Raw genomic sequence first — 23,968 nt, forward strand, 5'->3', positions numbered from 1 at the left:
TTTTAGTAGTGATGGGGTTTTGCCATGTTGGCCAGGCTGGTCTCAAATTCCTGACCTCAACTGATCCACGTGCCTTGGCCTTCCATAGTGCTGTAATTACAGGTACGAGCCATCACGCCCAACCGTATTTCATTGTATGAACATAACACAGTTCGTTTATCCATTCACTTATTGAAGAACATCTTGGTTACATACAAGATTTGGCAACTATGAATACATAGCTGCTATAAATATCTGTGCAGAAATTTTTTGTATGGCTATACGTTTTCAACTCTTTTGGGTTAATACAGAAGAACATGATTGCTGTATCACATGGTAAGAATATGTTTAGCTTTGCAAGAAATCTCCAATCTGCCTTCCAAAGTAGCTGTGCCATTTTGCATTCCCATCATCAATGAATGACAGTTCCTGTTGAGCCACCTCCTTGTCAGCATTTGGTGTTGTCAGTTTTGGATTTTACTCATTCTAATAGGTGGGTTGTGGTATACAACTATTGTTTTAGCCGGGCGCGGTGGCTCAAGCCTATAATCCCAGCACTTTGGGAGGCTGAGACGGGCGGATCACGAGGTCAGGAGATCGAGACCATCCTGGCTAACATGGTGAAACCCCGTGTCTACTAAAAAATACAAAAAACTAGCCGGGCGAGGTGGCGGGCGCCTGTAGTCCCAGCTACTCGGGAGGCTGAGGCAGGAGAATGGCGTGAACCCGGGAGGCGGAGCTTGCAGTGAGCTGAGATCCGGCCACTGCACTGCAGCCCGGGCAACAGAGCGAGACTCCGTCTCAAAAAAACAAACAAACAAAACAAAACAAAAAACTATTGTTTTAATTTGAAATTGCTACTGTCATATGATGTGGAGCATCTTTCCTTATTCTTTTTTGCTATGTGTATATTTTCTTTGGTGAGGTGTCTGCTCAGATTGTTTGCCCATTCTTTAATTGAGTTGTTTCCTATTGTCGAGTTTTAACAGTTCTTTGTGTATTTTGAATGTAAGTCCTTTATCAGATATGTTCCCTGCAAATATGTTCTCCCAGTCTGCAGCTTGTATTGTCATTCTCTTGACAATTCTTTTGCAGAGCAGAAATTTTTAATTTTAATGACACAGAACTTATCAATTGCTTCTTTCAAGGATTGTTCTTTTGGTGTTGTATCTAACAAGTCATCACCAAACTTAAGGTCATCTAGATTTTCTCCTGTATTATCTTCTAGAAATTTTATACTCACTTTTCATTTAGGTCTATGATAAACTTAGAGTTAATTTTCGTGAATGCCGTAAGGCAGCTTCTAAGGGGGACATAAACTAACTTCCTTGAGAGTGGGCAGTGACTGTGAAACTCTTAACTGGGTCTTACAATGGACCCCAGATCCATCAGGAGAGCCCCACCTTCAGAAACACATAGTGGAATGTGTTTCATGCATACACGGAGAAGAATATGCAGTCATATGCTCACATGCACACCTGCACATCATCACACACATGCATATGGTACGTCTTCATCCAGAGTTCTCTCGGCATTCTCTGAAAGTGGTTCTCTCCTTCAACTTCTTCATTAAGAGATACAATGACAGAAAGTCATTAAAATTAAAAACTTCTGCTGTGCAAAAGAATTGTCAATGGACTGACTCTGTATGTCCATTCATGTCTCATTGTGTCCCTGTACTGACTCTGAGTGGGCCACAGTGGCCTTACCTGGTAGTGAGCTCAGACTGCACCCCGGTATTCAAAGCATGCTGAGTAGGTGAGAGTGTGGGCAAGTGTGCAGTGAAGGTAGGACAGCCACCCTTCAGGTCTCTGGAAAAACCCTCAGGACAGGGATGTTCAGGACGTCTGATGCTATACTAAGCTGTTTTACATAAGGTAGGGTGCTTTTTAAGAATCTTTCTAGAGGGCTGTGGGCACAGATCTGTGTTCAAAGATTTTCTGGGCGCATATGTTTTGTGAGACATCAGATAGAGACAACTTTTTGAGTCTCAGCTTTGTCACGTGTAAAATGGGCATGAGTGCTGTTCCCCTTTGCAGAGGTTTGCGGCAATTAAGTGAGGTGAGCGTGCAACGCTTTTTGAACAAAGCTGACATGGAGGTACTTGTTCAGGAAATAAGAGCTGCTATTATTACTACTCTCCATAGCATACTATAAGGTTTCCCTTCCTCTCATCCCAGCTCCGAAGGACATCATCAAGGTGAACTGAGCCCCTTCTGTTTCTTCTCTTCCCTCTAACCACCTAGTCTTCCTTTCCCCTATCCTGCAACCATTCTTAGTCCCGCCCCTCCCGTGAGCCCCGCCCCTGGCCCCGCCCACCAGACCTGCCCCAGCACAGCCCTCCCTCAGCGGGGCAGGAAGCTCATGGTGTAGTTTGGTGGGATCGTGGCAAAGCCCACGTGTTTGGGGGACACGTCCATGTCCTTGGGCGACTGGGGGGACTTGAAGCGGAAGTTCTGCATGATGGTGGTGAGGAAGAGAAAGAGCTCCATTCTGGCCAGGCCTTCTCCAAAACAGTTCCGCTTTCCTGAGGGGGAGAGGCGGGAGGGGTGGAGGTGAAGCCCACTCTCAGTGCAGCCTCGCCCCACTACCGACCTCCAGCTGTGGCTCTCCCAGGGAGGAGAGGTGGAATATTATGGCCTGAGAGACTTTCAGAGAAGCCTCAGTTTCTTTCTATAAGAGATATAACAATGGTGAACCAATATTGATATTACTGACCAAAGTCCATAGTTTACATTAGGGTTTCCTCTGTGTTGTACAGTTCTACGGGTTTTGAAAAAGGCATAATGTCACGCATCCATCAGAGATGGATGATCCATGCCAGGTGTAGCAATGGGAGGTTTAGATGCCCCTACCTGCCAGACACACTTGTAAATATGACTGCTGTGCTGTGTCATTATCTCCTTTTCAGGGATCTGAAGAATCTGCTGTGTGACCCTAGACAAATAAATCTATGGGGGAAGATGCTTCCTTCCCTTTTACCTGGGCGCAGGTATTGGGTGGTTGGTGGTTAAGGTAGTATCAGCTGGTGGCTTAAGGGTAGATTCTAACAGGAACTTCCAAGCTGGAGAAATACCAGGCTACACCACAGAGAGGGGAGCTGGGTGAGGGAGGCTCCTGCTGGTGTGAGCAGTGGCCTGGCGGCAAACAGTGGTCTCTTACCGATGGAAAAGGGCACAAAAGCGTCACTCTTCTTAAACTGCCCCTTCTCATCCAGGAAGTGCTGGGGATTGAAGTCCTGGGGGTTGGAGAAGAACTTGGGGTCTTTCAGCACGGAGCCCAGCATAGGGAACACTTCGGTGCCCTGGGAGGGAGGAGGAAGGTGTGTGTGATCAGGCAGGTTGGGGACTGGTGAAAGTACACAGGGGCTGGAGGGAGAACTAGGGTGCCCCAGGTAAGGGGAAGTGGCAGGCATGGAGGAGTTGGGGTCCTCTGAGGGAGGAGTTTTGGGGGATAGAAAGTTCATGTCTCTGAAACAGGAAGTTTGGGAGACATGGGGTCCATGTCCTGCTAGGCAGGGTACTTGGGGGACCTGAGACTTGTGTCCCTAAGGCAAAAAGCCTAATGGAAAAGGGGCTCCTATTTCTTAAGACAGGAAGTTTGGGAACATGGGGTTGATTCTCCTGACACAAAAAGTCTGGGGAGATGCAGGACTCAGGAGTCTCTAAGTGGGAAGGTGGAATGGATGTGGTGGTGGGGGAAGTCTTCTTTGACTGATTGAGGGAGTGGGACAGGGTCTAGAAAGCTTCTAATGGGGGTGGGATGCTGGGGATACAGAGAGAGGCTGGACGTCCCTGTAGTCTGAGTGGGGTGGGGGACAGTACCTTAGGGAGGAAGAAATCTCTAAACTTGGTGTCCTTGATGACCCTGTGGGCCACACCCAGGGGGAGCATGTCTCCAAATCTTTGGATCTCGTGGATCACTGCCTCCGTGTAGGGCATCTTGGCCCAGTCCTCAAACTTGGGCTGCCGGTTCTTGCCGATCACTCTGTCAATCTCCTCGTGGACCTTGGCTGGGGGAGGAGGGGGAATGTGTTTAGGTATTTAGGGGTCTCAGAGAAGGGATTATAGTCCAAATAGGTAAAACGGGGTGGATTACATGGCTCCACCAATGACATGGAGGTAGACCACTCATAACAGACATCAGTGATTCACATTGTTGGAGCAGGATCCTGTTAACCAGGTTGTGCCAAAATCACAGGGGAGGCACAGGGAGGAACATAGGAGATGATCATCCGGAGGAGTAGACAGTGGCACTCAGTGGGCTTGGGAGAGGAGTGGCTGACAGATCACTGCAGACATTTTCAGTATTTTAATAGCCAGTGAGACTCAGCTGATGCCTATCAGCTGAATATTGCCCTGTCTCTGGACAGCAAGGCACGTCTCAGGGTCCTGGGATCTGGGGCAGGTGGGGACATTGCACCAGGGTCAGGGGAGTTTTGAGGATCTGGAACCCTCCACTTCCCTCCCCCTCCAGCCTTACCCTCCACCTCTGGATACTTCATGAGCAGCAGGAAGCCGTAGCGCAGGGTGGTGCTGACGGTCTCGGTGCCTCCAAAGAAGAGGTTCAGCGAGGTCAGCACCAGGTTCTTCAAGTGGAACTCCGTGTTGGGGTTCTTCTCCTCCTGCAGGGAGAGGGGGCTTTAGACCAACCTCACTCCCCATGCTCTTGGGGCCCTTCTAGGGCTTCTCCTTTGAATCTTCCTCTCTTTGGTCCAGATGAAAGGTGGAAAGAGGGACCCTAGATCTGCCAGACTCGCTCCAGGTTCCAGCCCTTGCCCTGGCTGCTGGCTTTGCCCAAAATGCTCTTCCTTCTCAGCTTCTTTACCTCGCTGACCATCTGTCCTTTAATTATCNCAGGCTCAATTATTAGCTGCTTTGCAAGTCCACCAGCCCCCTCCAGGCTGCCCTAAGGATACGCTCCCAGGGAAGTGCTATCAGTGCGGGAAGCCAGTCCACTGGAAGGCAAACTGCCCCCATGGGCCAAAGGGGGAAAAGCCCTACACGGCCTGTCCCCTCTGCCGTAAGCTCAGCTACTGGAAAGGGAACTGTCCCGAGAGCCAAAAGGTCCCTGAGCCAGACCATAATTCAATATGGTTTGAGCTGGAAGGGCCCTCTGCTGTGGCCGGCTCCCTGGTCTGACATCATCATCAAAGGGATGGAGCCAAGGGCAACTCTGGACGTAGCAGGTAGGACAATACATTTTCTATTGGATTTGGGAGCAGCCTGCTTGGTGCTGACCCCCTTCTCTGGGCAACTTTCCTCTAAATCCTGTCAAGTAATTGGGGTGAATGGCATCCCTATCTCAGAAGATTTACACCTCCTTTAGGTCATCTGCTGGACTCATTACTCTTTTCCCATAAGTTCCTGGTAATGTCTGAATGTCCCACCTCCCTTTTTGGCGGGGATATACTCTCCAAACCAGGGATATATTTCACATTTACCTGAACTCTAGATATGTAGCTTCCCTTAAAGGTCCGTCTTTTCTGAAAGAATCGCCCATGATGTTGGTGAATAATCTTGATCTAAAATCACAAATAAATCTCAAGATGTGGGCCTCTGATATGCCAAGAAGGCCAACAACTGCAGTCCCTTCCACTTCCCTCATAAAATACAATACTCCCTAAGGCAAGAAGCTGAGGAAGTACTTCAGCCTACTACTAACTGATTCCTTAGGAGTGGCCTGGTAAAGGCCTGTAACTCACCTGTCACACACCCATCCTGGCTGTCCAAAAGGGCAATGAGGAGTACAGGCTTGTCTAAGACTTAAGAATCATAAACAAAGCTGTCATACCTATTCACTCAGTGATCCCAAACCTATAGATGATTCTGGGGGAAATGCCTACCAACGCAAAGGCGTTCGTTCACAGAGTTCTAGATCTTTGAGTCCTAGATCTGAAATATTTTTTTTTCTGCGTACCTCTGGACCCCGAGTCTCCATTTTTATTTACTATCTTTGAATTAATAGGTGACAAAGGGTTAAATTGCCAACTGACTTGGATGGTCCTGCCTCTGGGTTTTACAGACACTCCACATTTATTTGAGCGAGCTCTAGCTAAGACTTAACTGAACTCTCTCTTGAGGGGGTCTCACATTTACAATATATTGATGATCTACTCATCTGCTCCCCCTCAAAATAACTGGCACAATGACATGCAGTACAGACTTTCAACTTCTTTTGTATTTTTTTTTTTTTTGAGATGAACTCTTGCTCTGTCATCCTGGAGTGCAGTGACGTGACCTTGGCTTACTTCAACCTCTGCCTCCTGGGTTCAAGCAATTCTCCTGCCTCAGCTTCCTGAGTAGCTTGGATTACAGACATGTGCCATAATGCTTGGCTAATTTTTGTATTTTTAGTAGAGATGGTGTTTCGCCATGTTTGCCAAGCTAGTATCAAACTTCTGACCTCAAGTGATCTGCCAGCCTCAGTCTCCCAAAGTGCTAGAATTACAGGTGTGAGCCACCATGCCCAGACTTTCAACTTCTTGGCTAAAAGAGGATACAGAGCTTCCAAACAGAAGGCCCAATTAATCCAACAACAATTAATCTTATTCTTACTCCAGGAAAAGTCAGGCTCTCACCTGAAAAAATACAAGTCATTCAACAAATACCTCACCCTAGCACTCAAATGCAACTTAGAACTTTCCTGGGGCTAACAGAAGATTGTAGACTTTGGGTTTTAGAATATGAAGAAATGGCTAAGCCCCTTTAAGAATCTCAAAAGGAGGGAATGATAAAGAACCCTTATCATGGTCACCCTCACAAGATCAGGCATTTATCCAACTTAAAATGAGTCTACTGCAAGTCCCAGCACTGGGGCTGCCCCAAGTAGACAGACCCTTCCAACCTGATACATTTATATGTACTTTTTTTTTTTTTAAAGACAGACTCTCACTCTGTCGCCAGGCTGGAGTGCAGTGTTGTGATCTTGGCTCACTGCAACCTCTGACTCCCTGGTTCAAAAAATTCTCCTGCCACAGCCTCCTGAGTAGCTGGGATTACAGGGACCTGCCACCATCCCCAGCTAATGTCTTGAATTTTTAGTAGAGACAGGGTTTCACCATGCTGGCCAGGATGGTCTCTATCTTCTGACCTCATGGTCTGCTGGCCTCGGCCTCCCAAAGTGCTGGGATTACAGGCATGAGCCAGTGTACTCGGCGACCCTTCCAACTTTACAAAATGAAAATAGAAGGATAGCAATGGGAGTTTTAATACAGACTCTGGGTCCCACAAGGTGCCTGATGGGCTATGTCTCTCAAAGGCTTGATGGTGGCCCAAAGATGGCCTAGTGCCTTAAGGCAATAGCTACCACCACTCTCAGTAGAAGAGGCTTCCAAAATCACAATGGGCCAAATTATTGACATCTTTACCTCACATCAGATAGCCACTGTGCTGCAATGAAAAGGCTCACACTGGCTGATGGGCAGCCGACTTTTAAAATACCAAGATCTTCTGCTAGCAAATCCAAAATCACCATTCAGAGATGTCACGCTCTCAATCCTGCTATCATACTACTCCTTCCCAAGGATACGAAACCGCTTCACTCCTGTTATAAGATAAAAATCCAGCTAGAGTCACAAGTCCTCATCAAAACTTGGAGAGATGGGTCACCTGGGTCTCAACTAACTCCCTATGGAAAGGCCCTTTTAATGTCTTACTTTCCAACCCAACAGCTATGAACATTTCTGGCATCTCCAGTTGGATACATCAGTCCAGAGTAAAACTGTGGGAAGGTCCTGAAGAACCAACAAGAGAATCAGCAGAATCAGCACCTGAGCATTCTTGTGAGCCACTGGAGAACTTAAAATTCCTCTTCAAGTGAAAAGATAAGTAAAGCCTTCTCTCCTGTCACCCAAAAGGAAGGTCATCTCAGTACTGGGAATCTTGGTTGCGGTGGCATTGGTTATTCTCCTTATTCTGGCCCTCACTTGCATGCCACCCAAAGTTCCAAAAACTGCCTGTTTTATCACTAAACACTCCATCATCTAACAATGTAATTATTTTACCTCCTATTTTCACCACTTTCATTCTGCTTTCAGAAAACTTAACAGAGAATTGGCTATAACAGGGAAATACCTTTTCCTTTATCTTTACTTCCTTTACATACCCCTACTCTCACAAGCACCATGGAGTAATACTTCCCTCATCATTTTTTCCAAAATAAATGCTTTGGGAAACCACCTAAGCAACTGTTGGATTTTTCATGGCTTCATGACCAGGTCTTCATCTTACCAATGTATTTTGTTGAGAAGTCTTGCTTTAAACCTAACCTTAGGTTCAGAAATTCCTGAAGACCAACATAAATCTGTTGTGCTCTTTCACTTGCTAACTTAGTGCACCAAGTCCCTTGTCTGGATCTCACTCCACCTTTGAATCAAAGCTATAAAACTTTTGTGTATATGTTCATATGCTCTTCTCTAAACCCAACTTGTTGTCCACGCCCTCAAGGACACTGTGACTGGAACGCCATGTTTGAGGAGGGATTCCCCACTCCCACTATTCGTCCCATGAGGTTTTTCTCAACAGGTTGCCACCCTATCTTGACTTATTGGTGTCCAGCTGTCCATAAACAAATGAATGGTAATCAAGACAAGTCACCCCAAAATTGATGGACAGCTTGATGAAGAAAAGAGCTAATAACTTGGGTTCTATATTTGCCTCCCAAGGCACACAGGGCCCCCAGTTGGGCCAAGAAATCCTGTCATTGATAAAGGACCTCTATCCCCTATGCAATTCCAACTCAGTGGAAATTCCTCTTAAACAGGTGGTTCAACACTAGCATCCCCCAGTAGACCTGTACCCCTTTTGACTATGTATTTTTATGTAGGCCAATACAAAACAAACTGCACTTTGAGGGAAGTCCTAAGAGAACTTATTTAACCCCTCCTCTTGCAAGCCTTTTTACTTGCATCCAATATATGAAGGAATGTGCTATGGGATTTTTGAAACCATGAGGAATAGGTGTAACCATTTATAACACCAACGAACCAAGACAGAAAGGAGCTCTGGGTCTAACATTGGCAGAGATAGGAGTGGCCACAGGACTTATTATTCCATGGGGAGGGTTCGCTGATCATGAAGTCACCCTTGGAAATCTCTCCACACAAATAGGAAACTTGGCTAAAGATATCGGAAATATCATCTCTAAACTCAAGGTCTCCCTACACACTCTAGCAAACATGGTCATGGACAACAGATTGGCCTTAGATTACCTTTTAGCAGAACAGGGTGGGTCTGTGTGGTGATCAATTAGTCTTGTTGCACTTATGTCAATTACAGCGGGCAAACGGAGGAGGGCATAAAAAAGATCTATGACCACGCTACATGGCTCCTTGACTTTAGAACAGGAAGTGTTTCAGCAGGGACCATTTGAAAGGTGAAGTCTGCTCTCCCCTCTCTCAAATGGTTTGTTTCTTTACTCTGATGAGCTACATTTATACTCCTTCTCCTCTTTGGCCCTTGTCGCTTTAATTTACTGATTAAATGTGTCTCTTCCAGGATACAGCAGTTTCACATACAGTTCGTAAAAATGGAAAAACATCAGCGAATCATCCCTGGACGCCCCAGCACCTACAAGTACATCTCTCCCTTGGACGTCAGCGGGCAATGATTCCAGGAAACTACAGAGGGGCTCCTTCCCTGACAGAGAGCAAGAGAGGGAGACCCTGATGATTTCTTCGTCCCATGTCAGCAGGAAGTAGTTACAGAAGACCCACGACATCCTTACACCCAAAGCTTTTCAGGGTCTCCATCTCTTGATGGGGGAAGATATTAGTGCAGGCAGGTAGCCAGACATGAGCAGGCAAGAGAGCCCTTGGGAAAGGAATCTTTAGAAATGCAGTGCCTGACGGCCTCCTTGGAGATGCTGCACGCTGAGTCAGCAAAAAGAGGACAGTGGCTACATTGGCTACATCTGGCCTTGGAGTTGGGATTGTTTGGTCCTGAAGGAAACTTATCAGCCCAGCCAGAGATTACCGAGGTAGGAGCTATTCCCCACTAAGGAGCGTGTATACTTCTCTAACAGTTCACCCTAATATACTCTTTTGCTCATTATAATACTAAAACACACCCCTGTATGTAGATTTCAGATGCTAATGAGTCAGGTCACATGTATACTAGCATGTACACTTACAGTGCCTATGTGCCCAGAGGGCTTTCCAAAACATGCTAATAACAGCCCTGCATAGTACTTTCATGAATAATTATGTAAGATTCTCATAAAAAGGGTCTGCCCAGTATTAGTAATGGCAGATTCATTCAGGGTGTACTGTTTGCATAGGTTAAAGCTCCCATAAAAACTCCTTCTAAGGCACTAGTGCTGGCTCACTCTCCCAAGCAGCCAGTTCTGTCTCTTCTTGATCTCCTGTCTCTTTAAATGAAGGTTACTTAGCCCTTTAACTCCATGTGTCTCCTGACTGAATCCTTTACGTCAGTAAGCCCAAGAACTGAAGAACTTTCACACCCCTCCCAGTAACAAAAGGTGTGTAAAGGATTTAGTGTATCAAAACTAGTAAATACAAACTGCACTCAATTATCCAAAAAAATCATACAAGAAATGCTCTTTACTTCATTTTTAAAATACTGGGAAAATATAATTAAAAGCAAAATAACTTTCTGTTGACCCAAAAATCCTCTCCACACACACACACACACACACACGCGTGCACACACACACTCCAAGAATTCCAGTTGTTGGGTAGTGAATGCCTCTACCTTAATCAATACCTGTTTTGAAGCTGTCAGTTTCTATTTTCTCATCAAAGATGATGCCACAGAATCTAGTCTTTACTTTGCCTGGTAGATGAGGAATACAGAACTCCTTAATCTTATCAGAAACATGTAAATTGACTGTTTTTGCATGATATTTACTAAATTTCTTTACTCATCTACTGTGGACACTTACCACAATATGAAATAGAGACCGCTCTTGGGCCAGGCACAGTGGTTCACGCCTGTAATCCCAGCACTTTGGGAGACTGAGGTAGGTGGATAACGAGGTCAGGAGTTCAAGACCAGCCTGGCCAAGATGGTGAAACCCCGTTTCTACTAAAAATACAAAAATCAGCTGGGCATGGTGGCGGGTGACTGTAATCCCAGCTACTCAGGAGGCTGAGCAGGGAGTTGCTTAAACCCGGGAGGTGGGAGTTGCAGTGAGATCCAAGATCACACCACTGCACTCCAGCCTGGGTGACAGGGCAAGACTCCATGTCAAAAAAGAAAAAAAAGGAAAAGCCGGGCGCGGTGGCTCATGCCTGTTATCCCAGCACTTTGGGAGGTCGAGGCAGGTGGATCATGAGGTCGGGAGATTGAGACCATCCTGGCCAACATGGTGAAATCCCATCTCTACTAAAAATACAAAAAAATTAGCCAGATGTGGTGGCAGGCACCTGTAGTCCCAGCTACTTGGGAAGCTGAGGCAGGAGAATGGCGTGAACCCGGGAGGTGGAGCTTGCAGTGAGTCGAGATTGCACCACTGCACTCCAGCCTGGGCGACAAAGCAAGACTCTGTCTCAAAAAAAAAAAAAAAAGAAAAAGAAAAAGAAAAACGAAATAGAGGAGACCACTCTCTTGTATTATAACTTACACAGACTGAGCTTCTTCTCCAGAACCATACATATTAATAGCAATACTAATTATAATATTAAGTAATTTTATGTAAGTAGGTGTAGAATAATTCATTATTTTTTCAGCTTTGAAATAGGTAGAAATTACATAGAATGGATTTTTTCATTCATTTACTTTAATCATCATGGATTAGAGATGTAGCTATTAGAAGTGCAATTGAGCAGCATTATTCACAATAGCAAAGATATGGAATCAACCCAAATGCCCATCAATAATAGATTAGATAAAGGAAATGTAGTACATATACACTATGGAATACTATGCAGCCATAAAAAGGAAAGAGATCATGTCCTTTTCAGGGATATGGATGAAGCTGGAAGCCATTACATTCAGCAAACTAACACAGGAACAGAAAACAAAACATTGCATGTTCTCACTTATAAGTGGGAGCTAAACAATGAGAACACATAGGCACAGAGACGGAAACAACACACACTAGGGCACACTGGAGGGGTGGAAAGAGGGAGAGCACCAGGATAAATAGCTAATGCATGTGGGGCTTAATACCCAGAGGATGGGTTGATAGGTGCAGCAAACCACCATGGCACACGTTTACATATGCGATGAATTGCATGTCCCGCAGATGTATCCTGGAACTTAAATTAAATTACAATAAATAAATACTTTCTTGCTTAAAACAATAAAAGTCCAGGCCGGGCGCAGTGGCTCACGCCTGTAATCTCAGCACTTTGGAAGGCTGAGGAGGGCGGATCACAAGGTCAGGAGTTCCAGACCAGCCTGGCCAATATGATGAAACCCTGTCTCTAAAAAACACAAAAATTAGCCAGGTGTGGTGGTGTGCACCTGTAATCTCAGCTACTCAGGACGCTGAGGCAAGAGAATCTCTTGAACCCGGGAGGCAGAGGTTGCAGTGAGCCGAGATCGCCTCACTGCACTCCAGCCTGGGCGACAGAGACTCCATCTCAAAAAAATAATAATAATAATATATAATAAAAATAAAAGTCCATTTGAATATAACCATACGGGTAGAATAGGCCGGGTGCAGTGGCTCACGCCTGTAATCCCAGCACTTTGGGAGTCTGAGGCAGCTGGATCACCTGAGGTCAGGAGTTCAAAACCAGCCTAGGCAACATGGCAAAACCTCATCTCTACTAAAAATTTAAAAATTAGCCAGGGGTGGTGACAGGTGCCTGTAATCCCAGCTACTTGGAAGGCTGGGGCAGAGGAATTGTTTGAACCCAGGAGGCAGAGGTTGCAGTGAGCTAAGATAGCACTACTGCACTCCCGCATGAGTGAGAGATGGAAACTCCATCTCAAAATAAATAAATTTTAAAAAATGAAGAAGGATAGGCTGGACACGGTGGCTCACGCCTGTAATCCCAGCACTTTGGGAGGCTGAGGCGGGCGGCTCACCTGAGGTCAGGAGTTCTAGATCTGCCTGACCAACACGGAGAAACCCAGTCTCTACTAAAAATACAAAAAATTAGCCAGGCATGGTGGCACATGCCTGTAATTCCAGTTACTGGGAAGGCTGAGGCAGGAGAATTGCTTGAACTCCGGAGGTGGAGGGTGTGGTAAGCCGAGATCGTGCCATTGCACTCCAGCCTGGGCAACAAGAGTGAAACTCCATCTCAAAAAAAAAAAAAACAAAAAACAAAAAAAAAAAACAAGAAGAAGAAGAAGAATATAACCAGGCCAGGCACGGTGGCTCCTGTAACCCCAGCACTTTGGGAGGCTGAGGCGGGTGGATCACAAGGTCAGGAGTTTGAGACCAGCCTGGCCAACATGGTGAAACCCCGTCTCTACTAAAAAGACAAAAATTAGCCAGGCATGGTGGTCGGTGCCTGTAATCCCAGCCAATCGGGAGGCCGAGGCAAAAGAATAACTTGAAACCAGAAAACGGAGTTTGCAGTGAAGTGAGATCATGCCATTGCACTGTAGCCTGGGCAACAGGGTGAGACTCTATCTCAAAAAATAATTAAATAAATAAAAATAAAAAGAATAAAGGATGAAAAGGAATGAACAAAACCTCCAAGAAATATAACATTATGTAAAGAAAACAAATCTATGACCCACTGGTATCCCTGATAGTGATGGGGAGAGTGAAACCAACTTGGAAAGCATATTTTAGTATATCATTCATGAGAAATTCCCCAACCTAGCTATAGAGGACAACATTCAAATTCAGAAAATGCAGAGAACCCCAGTGAAATACTTCACAAGAATATCACCATCAAGACATATAACCATCAGATTCTGCAAGGCTGAAATGAAAGAAAAAAATGAAAGAAAAAAAAAAGGAAGCTAGAGAAAAAGGTCAGGCCAGTTACACCGGGAAGCTTATCAGATTAACAGTGGATCTCTCAGCAAAAACCCTAAGAGCCAGAAAAGGCTAAAGGCCATTATTCAACATTCTTAAAACAAAGAATTTTGTTTTTTACTCTTGTTGTCCAGGCTAGAGTGCAATGGTGGGATCTTGACTCACCGCAACCTCTGTCTCCCAGGTTCAAGCCATTCTCCTGCCTCAGCCTCCCGAGTAGCTGCGATTACAGGCATGCACCACCATGCCCGGCTAATTTTGTATTTTTAGTAGAGACGGGGTTTCTCCATGTTGGTCAGGCTGGTCTCGAACTCCCGACCTTAGGTGACCCGCCCACCTTGGCCTACCAAAATGCTGGGATTACAGGCGTGGGCCACTGCGCCTGGCCAAAACAAAGAAATTTTAACCCACAATTTCATATCCAACCAAACTAAGCTTCAAAAGTGAGGGAGAAAAAAGATCCTTTCAAATAAGCAAATGCTGTGGGAATTCATTACTACCACACCTGCCTTATAGGAGTTCTCAAAGGAAGCACTAACTATGGGAAAAAAAAGACTATTGCTAGCCATTACCAAAATACACCAAAGGATGCAAATCACTGACACTATACCAGCTATCATTGTGATGACAGGACCAAATCCACACATATCTATACTAACCTTAAATGTAAATGTGCTAAATGCACAATTAAGAGACATGGTGTGGGAAGCTGGATAAAGAACCAAGACCTACTGGTATGTTGTTTTCAAGAGACCCATCTCACATGCAATGACACATATAGGCTGAAAATAAGAGGCATGAAGAAAAATCTACCAAGCAAATGGAAAACAGCAGGGATTGCAATCATAGTTTCTGACAAAACTGATTTTATTATTTTTTATTTATTTATTTATTTTCTGAGATAGAGTCTGGCTCTGGAGTGCAGTGGCACATGCCTGGCTCACTGCAACCTCCACCTCCTGGGTTCAAGGAATTCCCATCTCAGCCTCCTGAGCAGTAGGGATTACAGGTGCCCGCCACCAAACCTGGCTAATTTTTTATATTTTAAGTACAGATGGGGTTTCACCATGTTAGCCAGGCTGGTCTTGAACTCCTGACCTCAAGTGATCCACCTGCCTTGGCCTCCCAAACTGCTGGGATTACAGGAGTGAGCCACCATGCCCGGCCTCTGACAAAACTTTAAACTACAAGAATCAAAGAAGACAAACAAAGGCATTACATAAAGGGTTCAATTCAACCAGAAGACCTAGCTATCCTAAATATATATGCACCAAACAGAGGAGCACTGAAAGGCATAAAGCAAGTTCTTAGAGACCTTCAAATTGACTTCAACTCCCATACAATAATAGTGGGAAACTTTAACACCCCACTGACAATATTAGACAGATCATTGAGATAGAAAATTAACACAGATATTGAGGACCTGAACTTGGTACTGAATCAAATGGACCTGATAGATATCTACAGAATGCTTTACTCTAAAACAACAGAATATACATTGTTCTCCTTGCCATATGGCACATACTCTTAAATCAATCACATAATTGGAAGTAAAACACTCCTCAGCAAAGGCAAAAGAACTGATGTTACAACAATCTCTTGGACACATTCCATTCAAATTAGAAATTTAGACTAAGAAATTTACTTAAAACCATACAATTATATGGAAATTGAATAACCTGCTCCTGAATGACTTTTGGATAAATCATAAAATTTAGGCGGAAATCAAGAAGTTCTTTGAAACTAATGAGAACAATGATACAAAATACCAAATCTCTGGGACACAGCTAAAAAGTGTTAAGAGGAAAATTCACAGCACTAAATGCCCACATCAAAAAGTTAAAAAGATCTCCAATTAACAAGCTAATATCACAACTAATAGAACTAGAGAACCAAAAGTAAACAAATCCCAATGTTAGCAGAAGACAAGAAATAACCAAAATCAGAGCTGAACTGGACAAGATTAAGACACACACACAAAAATTCACAAGGTCAACAAATCCAGAAAGTTGTTTTTGAAAAAATTAATAAAATAGATAAACCACTAGCTAGACTAACAAAGAAGAAAAGAGAAGATTCAGATAAACACAATCAGAAACAACAAGGGGGATGTTACCACTGGCCCCACAGTAATACAAAAAATTATCTGAGAACATTATGAACATGTCTTTGTATATAAACTAGAAAATGTAGAAGTAATGAAAAATTACTGGACACATACACCCTCCCAAGACTGAACCAGGAAGAGATTGAATCCCTGAAGAGACCAATAATGAGCTCTGAAATTGAATCAGTAATAAATAGCCTATCAATTTAAAAAAGCCCAGGACCAGAAAGATTTACAACTGAATTCTACTAGAGCTATAAAGAAGAGCTGGTATCATTCCTGCTGAAACTATCCGAAAAAAATTGAGGAGGAGGGACTCCTCCCTAATTCATTCTAGGAGGCCAGCATTATCCTGATGCCAACACCTGGCAGAGATAAACAAACAAAACAAACAAACAAAAAAACCAAGCTAATATCCTTGATGAACATTGATGCAAAAATCCTCCACAAAATACCAGCAAACCAAATCCAGCAGCATATCAAAAAGTTTATCTAGCCAGGTGCAGTGGCTCATGCCTGTTATCCCAGCACTTCGGGAGGCCAAGGCAGGTGGATCACGAGGTCAGGAGTTCAAGACCAGCCTGGCCAACATGGTAAAACCCCGTCTCTACTAAAAATACAAAAAAAATTAGCCAGGCATGGTGGTGGGTGCCTGTAATCCCAGTTACTTGGGAGGCTGAAGCAGGAGAATCACTTGAACCTGGGAGGCAGAGGTTGCAGTGAGCCATGATCGTGTTACTGCACTCCACCCCAGGTGACAGTGTGAGACTCCATCTAAAAAAAAATCATATGGACCCAGAAAGAGAGCCTGGGCCGGGCGCGGTGGCTCAAGCCTGTAATCCCAGCACTTTGGGAGGCCGAGATGGGCGGATCACGAGGTCAGGAGATCGAGACCATCCTGGCTAACACGGTGAAACCCCGTCTCTATTAAGAAATACAAAAAACTAGCTGGGCGAGGTGGCGGGCGCCTGTAGTCCCAGCTACTCGGGAGGCTGAGGCCGGAGAATGGCGTGAACCCGGGAGGCGGAGCTTGCAGTGAGCTGAGATCCGGCCACTGTACTCCAGCCTGGGTGACAGAGCGAGACTCCGTCTCAAAAAAAAAAAAAAGAAAAAATTCCAAACCAGAATCTCATATCCAGCCAAACTAAGCTTCATAAGCAAAGGAGAAATAAAATCCTTTTCAGACAAGCAAATGCTGAGGGATTTTGATACCACCAGACCTGCCTTACAACAGCTCCTGAAGGAAGCACTAAAAATGAAAAGACCATTACCAGCCACTACAAAAACACACTGATGTTCACAGATGAGTGATATTATACCAGCTAACATCACGATGACAGGATCAAATCCATACATATCAATACTAATCCTAAATGTAAATGGGTTAAATGCCCCATTTACGAGACACAGAATGGCAAGCTGGATAAAGAGTCAAGACCCAGGGCCAGGCACAGTGGCTCATGCCTGTAATCCCAGGACTTTGGGAGGCCGAGGCGGGTGGATCAGGTCAGGAGTTTGAGACCAGCCTGACCAACATGGTGAAACCCCATCTCTACTAAAAATACAAAAGTTAGCCAGGCGTGGTGGCACATACCTGTAATCCCAGCTACTCAGGAGGCTGAGGCAGGAGAATCAGTAGAACCCGGGAAGCGGAGGTCGCAGTGTGCCGAGATCGCACCACTGCACTCTGGCTTGGGCAACAGAGGGGGACTCTGTCTCAAGAAAAAAAAAAAAAGAGTCAAGACCCATTGGCATCCTCTCTTCAACAGACCCACCTGCAATGACACACATAGGGACAAAATAAAGGCATGGAGAAAAATCGACCAAGCAAATGTGAAACAGCAGAGGTTGCAATCCTAGTTTCTGACAAAACAGACTTTAAACCAACAGAGATCAAAACAGACAAACAGGGGCATTATGTAATTGTAAAGAGGTCAATTCTTCGAGAAGACTCAACTATCCTAAATATATATGCACTCAACAGAGCAGCATCCAGATTTTTTTTTTTTTTTTTTGAGATGGAGTCTCGCTCTGTCGCCCAGGCTGGAGTGCAGTGGCCGGATCTCAGCTCAGTGCAAGCTCCGCCTCCCGGGTTCACGCCATTCTCCTGCCTCAGCCTCCCCAGTAGCTGGGACTACAGGCGCCCGCCACCTTGCCCAGCTAGTTTTTTGTATTTTTTGGCAGAGACGGGGTTTCACCGTGTTAGCCAGGATGGTCTCGATCTCCTGACCTCGTGATCCGCCCGTCTCGGCCTCCCAAAGTGCTGGGATTACAGGCTTGAGCCACCGCGCCCGGCCACATCCAGATTCTTGAAGCAAGTTCCCAGAGACCTTCAAGGAGGCTTAGATTCCCATATAATAATATTGAGAGACTTTGACACTGCACTGACAATGTCAGACAGATTATCAAGACAGAAAATTACCAAAGATATTCAGGGCCTGAACTCAGCACTGGATCAAATGGACCTGACAGAGATCTACAGAACTCTCCACTCAAAGGCAAATATGTCCAAGAATTTATCCATTTCTTCTAGATTTTCTAGTGTATGTGCATAGACATGTTCATAATTTTTTTTTTTTCTTTTTTTTTGAGACAGAGTTTCGCTAGTTTCACCACGTTGGCCAGGCTGGTCTCGAACTCCTGACCTCTTGTGAGCTGCCTACCTCAGCCTCCCAAAGTGCTGGGATTACAGGCGTGAGCCACCATGCCTGGCCACGTGTTTGTAATATTATCTGACGGTTGTTTTCATGTGGAGACAGTGGTAATATCTCCCTTGTTGTTTCTGATTGTGTTTATTTGAGTCATTTCTTTTCTTCTTTATTAGTTTACCTTCACAAGACTGAACCAGGAAGAAACTGAATTCCTGAACAGACTAATAACAAACTCTGAAATTGAATCAGTAATAACCCAGCCAGAGGTGGTGGCTCACAAGGTATAAACAAAATGAGATTGTTAACAATGAGAGACCATGAAAAAGAAACACCAAGAGATTCTCGCATCTGTGCGCAGTGGCTCACATCTGTAATCCCAGCACTTTGGGAGGCCAAGGCAGAAGGATCCTTTGAGGCCAGGAGTTCAAGACTTGTCTGGGAAACATGGTGAAACTCTGTCTCTACTAAAAAAATCAAAAAGTTAGCTGGGCGTGGTGGCACATGCCTGTGGTCCCAGCTAGTAGGGAGGCTGACTTGGGAGGATCACTTGAGCCTGGGAGGTGGAGGTTGCTGTGAGCCAAGATCACACTACTGCACTCCAACCTGGGTGAGAGTAAGATCCTGTCTCAAAAAAAAAAAAAAAAAAAAATTATAGAGCTGAAAAACATAATAACTGAATTGAAAAACATACCAGAGGGCCGGGCGCGGTGGCTCAAGCCTGTAATCCCAGCACTTTGGGAGGCCGAGACGGGCGGATCACGAGGTCAGGAGATCGAGACCATCCTGGCTAACACAGTGAAACCCCGTCTCTACTAAAAAATACAAAAAACTAGCCGGGCGAGGTGGTGGGCGCCTGTAGTCCCAGCTACTCGGGAGGCTGAGGCAGGAGAATGGTGTAAATCCGGGAGGCGGAGCTTGCAGTGAGCCGAGATCTGGCCACTGCACTCCAGCCTGGGCGACAGAGCGAGACTCCGCCTCAAAAAAAAAAAAAAAAAAAACATACCAGAGAAACTAAAAAACGGACTTGATCAGGTAGAAGAAACAAACAGTTTAAAAAAAAAAAAGAAGAAAAAATAAAGCCATCCTAAGGGAATTAAAGTAATCTATCATGTGTATTCCCTACATGTCACAGTACAAAAGAGGATAACAGACTACTAGGATAAAATATATGCCAATACAGGGCAACTGCAATCCCAGCTACTCAGGAGGCTGAGCCAGGAGAATCACTTGAACTCAGGAGGCAGAGGTTGCAGTGAGCCGAGATCACGCCATTGGACTCCAGCTGGGGCAACAAGAGTGACACTTGTCTAAAAAAATATATATATATATATGTATGTGTGTGTGTGTGTATATATATACACATATACATATATGTGTGTGTATGCATATATATATATATATATGCCAATAAAGTAAGATAATGCAGAATGAATAAATCTCTAGAAATACATAACTTACTGCCAGGCACAGTGGCTCACACCTGTAATCCCAGCACTTTGGGAGGCTCAGGCGGATGGATCACGAGATCAGGAGTTCAATACCAGCCTGACAAACATGGTGAAACCCCGCCTCTACCAAAAATACAAAGATTAGACAGGCATGGTGGTGCGTGCCTGTAATCCCAGCGACTCAGGAGGTTGAGGCAAGAGAATTGCTTGAACCTGGAAGGCAGAGGTTGTAGTGAGCTGAGACCACGCCATTGCAATCCAGCCTGGTACTTTCTCTCAAAAAAAAGAAAAGAAAAAGAAAAAAAAAGAAAAGAAAAATATAACTTACCATGATTGAATCAAAAATAAATTTAAAAAATCTGTACATGCCTGTAAATAATAACACTAAATAAAAATGTCCCAACAAAAGAGACCAAGTATAGACACATAATTTGTAATCACTGCATAATTCTACTGAACATTTAATAAAAAATTAACACTCAGAACAGTGGTTCTCCAATGAGATGTGCAGGAGGGAGGAAAGCTGAATAGAAACGTCTTAGTGCCTAAGCTGTATGTTTGCAGTTATACTATCAAACAAATATATTAATCATGTGATGTTTTAAATAAGGAGAATATTTAATAATTATTGGGTTACAAAATGGTTCCATTATCTCCAATGGCAAAGTTCTGATCCTCTGTCTGAGTACAACGATAACCATTTTCACCTAAAACACATTTCACAGGGGTTCCTCCAGGAATACACAGACTGTGGTCTGTGTTCTGGACTATCTGCAAATAGTTTAACATTTGCTGTTTGACATTTACATTGACTTCACATCTTAAAATGGGTAATGAGATGAAAGTGTCTTATCACTGATGTCTGTGTCTCAGCTTTCCATTCCATTCTCCGTCATTAAGAATCTGGAGTCAAAAACACAGTGACTCACTCACTCAGAGAGTTTCAAATAAGATATAAATGAGGCAGGAAAGCTTTCCCCTTAGTGTTCTAATTTTAAAGCATTTAGCAGGAACTTGTGCACAGTAATATTTGACTTCATGGGCAGTTTCTTGAATCCTGTTCTACAAAGAAGTAGGATGCATCCAGATGTGACCCCTAAACAATCCCTGCTGCCCGGCATACAACCCACACAAATATATGACAAGAAAACAAAACTATAGACCAATATCCCTGAAAAGATTGGTGAAAAAGTCCTCAACATAATATTAGGGGGCCCACACCCCATCTCCAATCCAGGCCCCTTCCCAAGTTCCCAAGTTGGGAAGAGAGGAGCCTGTTCCCAAGTTCTTGTCACTAGGTCATGGGCAATGGAATGTAAGTGACATGAGAAGGACTGAGGGACGGCATGGCTAAGTAAGCAAACATGTCAGGCAGGAAGCTTCAGACTCAAAGACTTGCAACTCGAAAGAATGGCATGTTGTTATTGCAGGTAACTCCTCCGGTATAAGCAGGACAGGGCAGGGCAGGAGAGGGCTCCCCTTCCCCACACACACACATCAGGAATGTTCAGGCAACCATCAGGTGATGGTCAGGTGGTTGTTAAACATCTAAAATAATAGTCACAGCTGGTAGCAGGGAAAGGCAGGCTCCTCATAGATAGAAAACACCTGAAACTGGTGATCTGCCGCTTCCCATGAGATCTCAGGAGTTGGGCGAGTGGACTCAAGCATGCGCATGCGGACAGGTCTGCCCCAAGAGAAGAATCAGGGAAGCAAGACCCCGGAGGTATGGCAATGTATAAAACCCCAAGTCAAAAGGTCAAACTGCACACTTGCCCTTCAAGGGGCCCGCTTAGCCCTCTTCCAAGTGTACTTTCCTTCATTTCTGCTCTAAGCTTTGTTCTTTTTGTTTGTTTGTTTGTTTTGAGACAGGGCCTTGCTCTGTCGCCCAGGCTGGAGTGCAATGGCATCATCTTGGCTCACTGCCAACCTCCACATCCTGAGCTCAAAGGATTCTCCTGCCTCAGCCTCCCAAGTCGCTGGGACTACAGTCATGCACCATCACACTGGCTGATTTTTATCTTTTTTGTAGAGATGGGGTTTTGCCATGTTGCTCAGGCTCGTTTTGAACTGCTGGACTTAAGCGATGCACCCACCTCGGCCTGCCAAAACATTGAGATTACCGGTGTGAGCCACTGCGCCTGGCCATTTCTGCTCTGAAACTTTTTATTCATTCATTCATGTATTAATTTTTGAGACGGAGTTTCACTCTTATTGACCAGGCTGGAGTGAAATTGCACCATCTCGGCTCACCGCAACCTCCGCCTCCCGCGTTCAAGCAATTCTCCCGCCTCAGCCTGATCTCGAACTCGAGACCTCAAGTGATCTGCCGCCTCAGGTCAGGCTGGTCTCGAACTGGAGACCTCACATGATCTGCTGCCTTGGCCTCCCAAAGTGCTAGGATTATAGGTGTGAGCCACCCCACCCAGCCCTGCTCTAAAACTTTCTAATAAACTTTTGCTTTCACTCCTGCTCTAAAACTTGCCTCAGTCTCTCCTAGTGCCCTATGCCCCTCAGTTGAATTTTTTCTTCTGAGGAGGCAAAAACTGAGGTTGGTGCAGACCTGTATGGACACGGATTCACCACCTGTAACAATGTCAGAAACAAGAGAAATAAAAATCAACCGATACTATTACTTTACCCGAGTAAGAGCCATCCCTGTTTCCTCTTCCTTCTCTTCTTCCTCTTCTAGGCATCTTCCTTGGGTAATATGAAAAAGCCTTTAGAAGTCAAGCCTGAGGCCGGGCGCGGTGGCTCACGCCTGTAATCCCAGCACTTTGGGAGGCCGAGGCGGGCGGANCGCCCCGCTAATTTTTTTTTTTCTTTTTTTTGTGAGACGGAGTCTCGCTCTGGCCCAGGCTGGAGTGCAGTGGCACCATCTCGGCTCACTGCAAGCTCAGCCTCCTGGGTTCACGCCATTCTTCAGCCTCAGCCTCCCGAGTAGCTGGGACTACAGGTGCCCACCGCCACGCCTGGCTAATTTTTTGTATTTTTGGTAGAGACGGGGTTTCACCGTGTTAGCCAGGATGGTCTCGATCTCCTAACCTCGTGATCCGCCTTGGCCTCCCAAAGTATTGGGATTACAGACGTGAGCCACCGCACCCAGCCCAGCTATGCTTTTTTTTTTTTTTTGAGACGGAGTCTCACTCTGTCGCCCAGGCTGGAGTGCAGTGGCCAGATCTCAGCTCACTGCAAGCTTCCCCTCCCTGGTTTAAGCCATTCTCCTGCCTCAGCCTCCCGAGTAGCTGGGACTACAGGCGCCCGCCACCTCGCCCGGCTACCAGCTATACTTTTTTACACCAAAGGAACAAAGGATAAAGCTAAATGTTCTATTACATCTTCACATTTTTTCTCACAATTTTTAATCTTTGCATAGAGGTTTCAGAGTTTTCCATGGTATAAACAGTCTACTGGTTTCAGAGTTTTCCATGGTATAAACGGTTTACTGTTGATGGGTAGTTAATGGTTCTGTCGTCCAAAAGAGCCTGCTTTTCCTGTCTGTGAAACCAGACAGGAGACAGGTTCATTAAGAAGGAAAGATAATTCCTTCAATCCCACTGACCCAGAGACATCTGTTCACCGCCTTGCTCAATGTCTCCCCAAAGAGCATACTGAAGCAGTTTTACGGTTTTTTTTTTTTTTTTTGAGACGGAGTCTCGCTCTGTCACACAGGCTGGAGTGCAGTGGCCGGATCTCAGCTCACTGCAAGCTCCGCCTCCCGGGTTCACGCCATTCTCCTGCCTCAGCCTCCCGAGTAGCTGGGACTACAGGCGTCCGCCACCTCGCCCGGCTAGTTTTTTGTATTTTTTAGTAGAGACGGGGTTTCACCATGTTAACCAGGATGGTCTCGATCTCCTGACCTCGTGATCCGCCCGTCT

The 23,968-nt window shown here is 45.1% G+C and overlaps 1 protein-coding gene across 1 annotated transcript; it reads right to left on the reverse strand.

The window, feature by feature from the left end:
* Positions 1-2,324: 2,324 nt before the first annotated feature.
* LOC112611965 (cytochrome P450 2A13-like) lies at positions 2,325-8,106 on the reverse strand. Its single transcript, XM_025365917.1, has 5 exons — positions 8,086-8,106; positions 4,462-4,603; positions 3,804-3,991; positions 3,142-3,283; positions 2,325-2,506 (listed from the first exon to the last, which is right to left on the reverse strand). Exons 1-5 carry the CDS (start codon positions 8,104-8,106, stop codon positions 2,325-2,327), a joined length of 675 nt encoding a protein of 224 aa, XP_025221702.1.
* Between the last annotated feature and the right edge of the window lie 15,862 nt (positions 8,107-23,968).

The sequence above is a fragment of the Theropithecus gelada genome, chromosome 19 (genome assembly GCF_003255815.1).
Source record: "Theropithecus gelada isolate Dixy chromosome 19, Tgel_1.0, whole genome shotgun sequence".
Taxonomy (NCBI): domain Eukaryota; kingdom Metazoa; phylum Chordata; class Mammalia; order Primates; family Cercopithecidae; genus Theropithecus; species Theropithecus gelada.

Excerpts from the sequence above, each read along its gene's own strand:
- LOC112611965 (XM_025365917.1), bottom strand. The coding sequence starts at position 8,106 with ATGGTGCTTGTGAGAGTAGGG. Across the intron at positions 4,604-8,085 it reads TGGTGCTTGTGAGAGTAGGG|GAGGAGAAGAACCCCAACAC; the intron begins GTATGTAAAGGA and ends CTCTCCCTGCAG. Across the intron at positions 2,507-3,141 it reads TTTTGTGCCCTTTTCCATCG|GAAAGCGGAACTGTTTTGGA; the intron begins GTAAGAGACCAC and ends TCTCCCCCTCAG.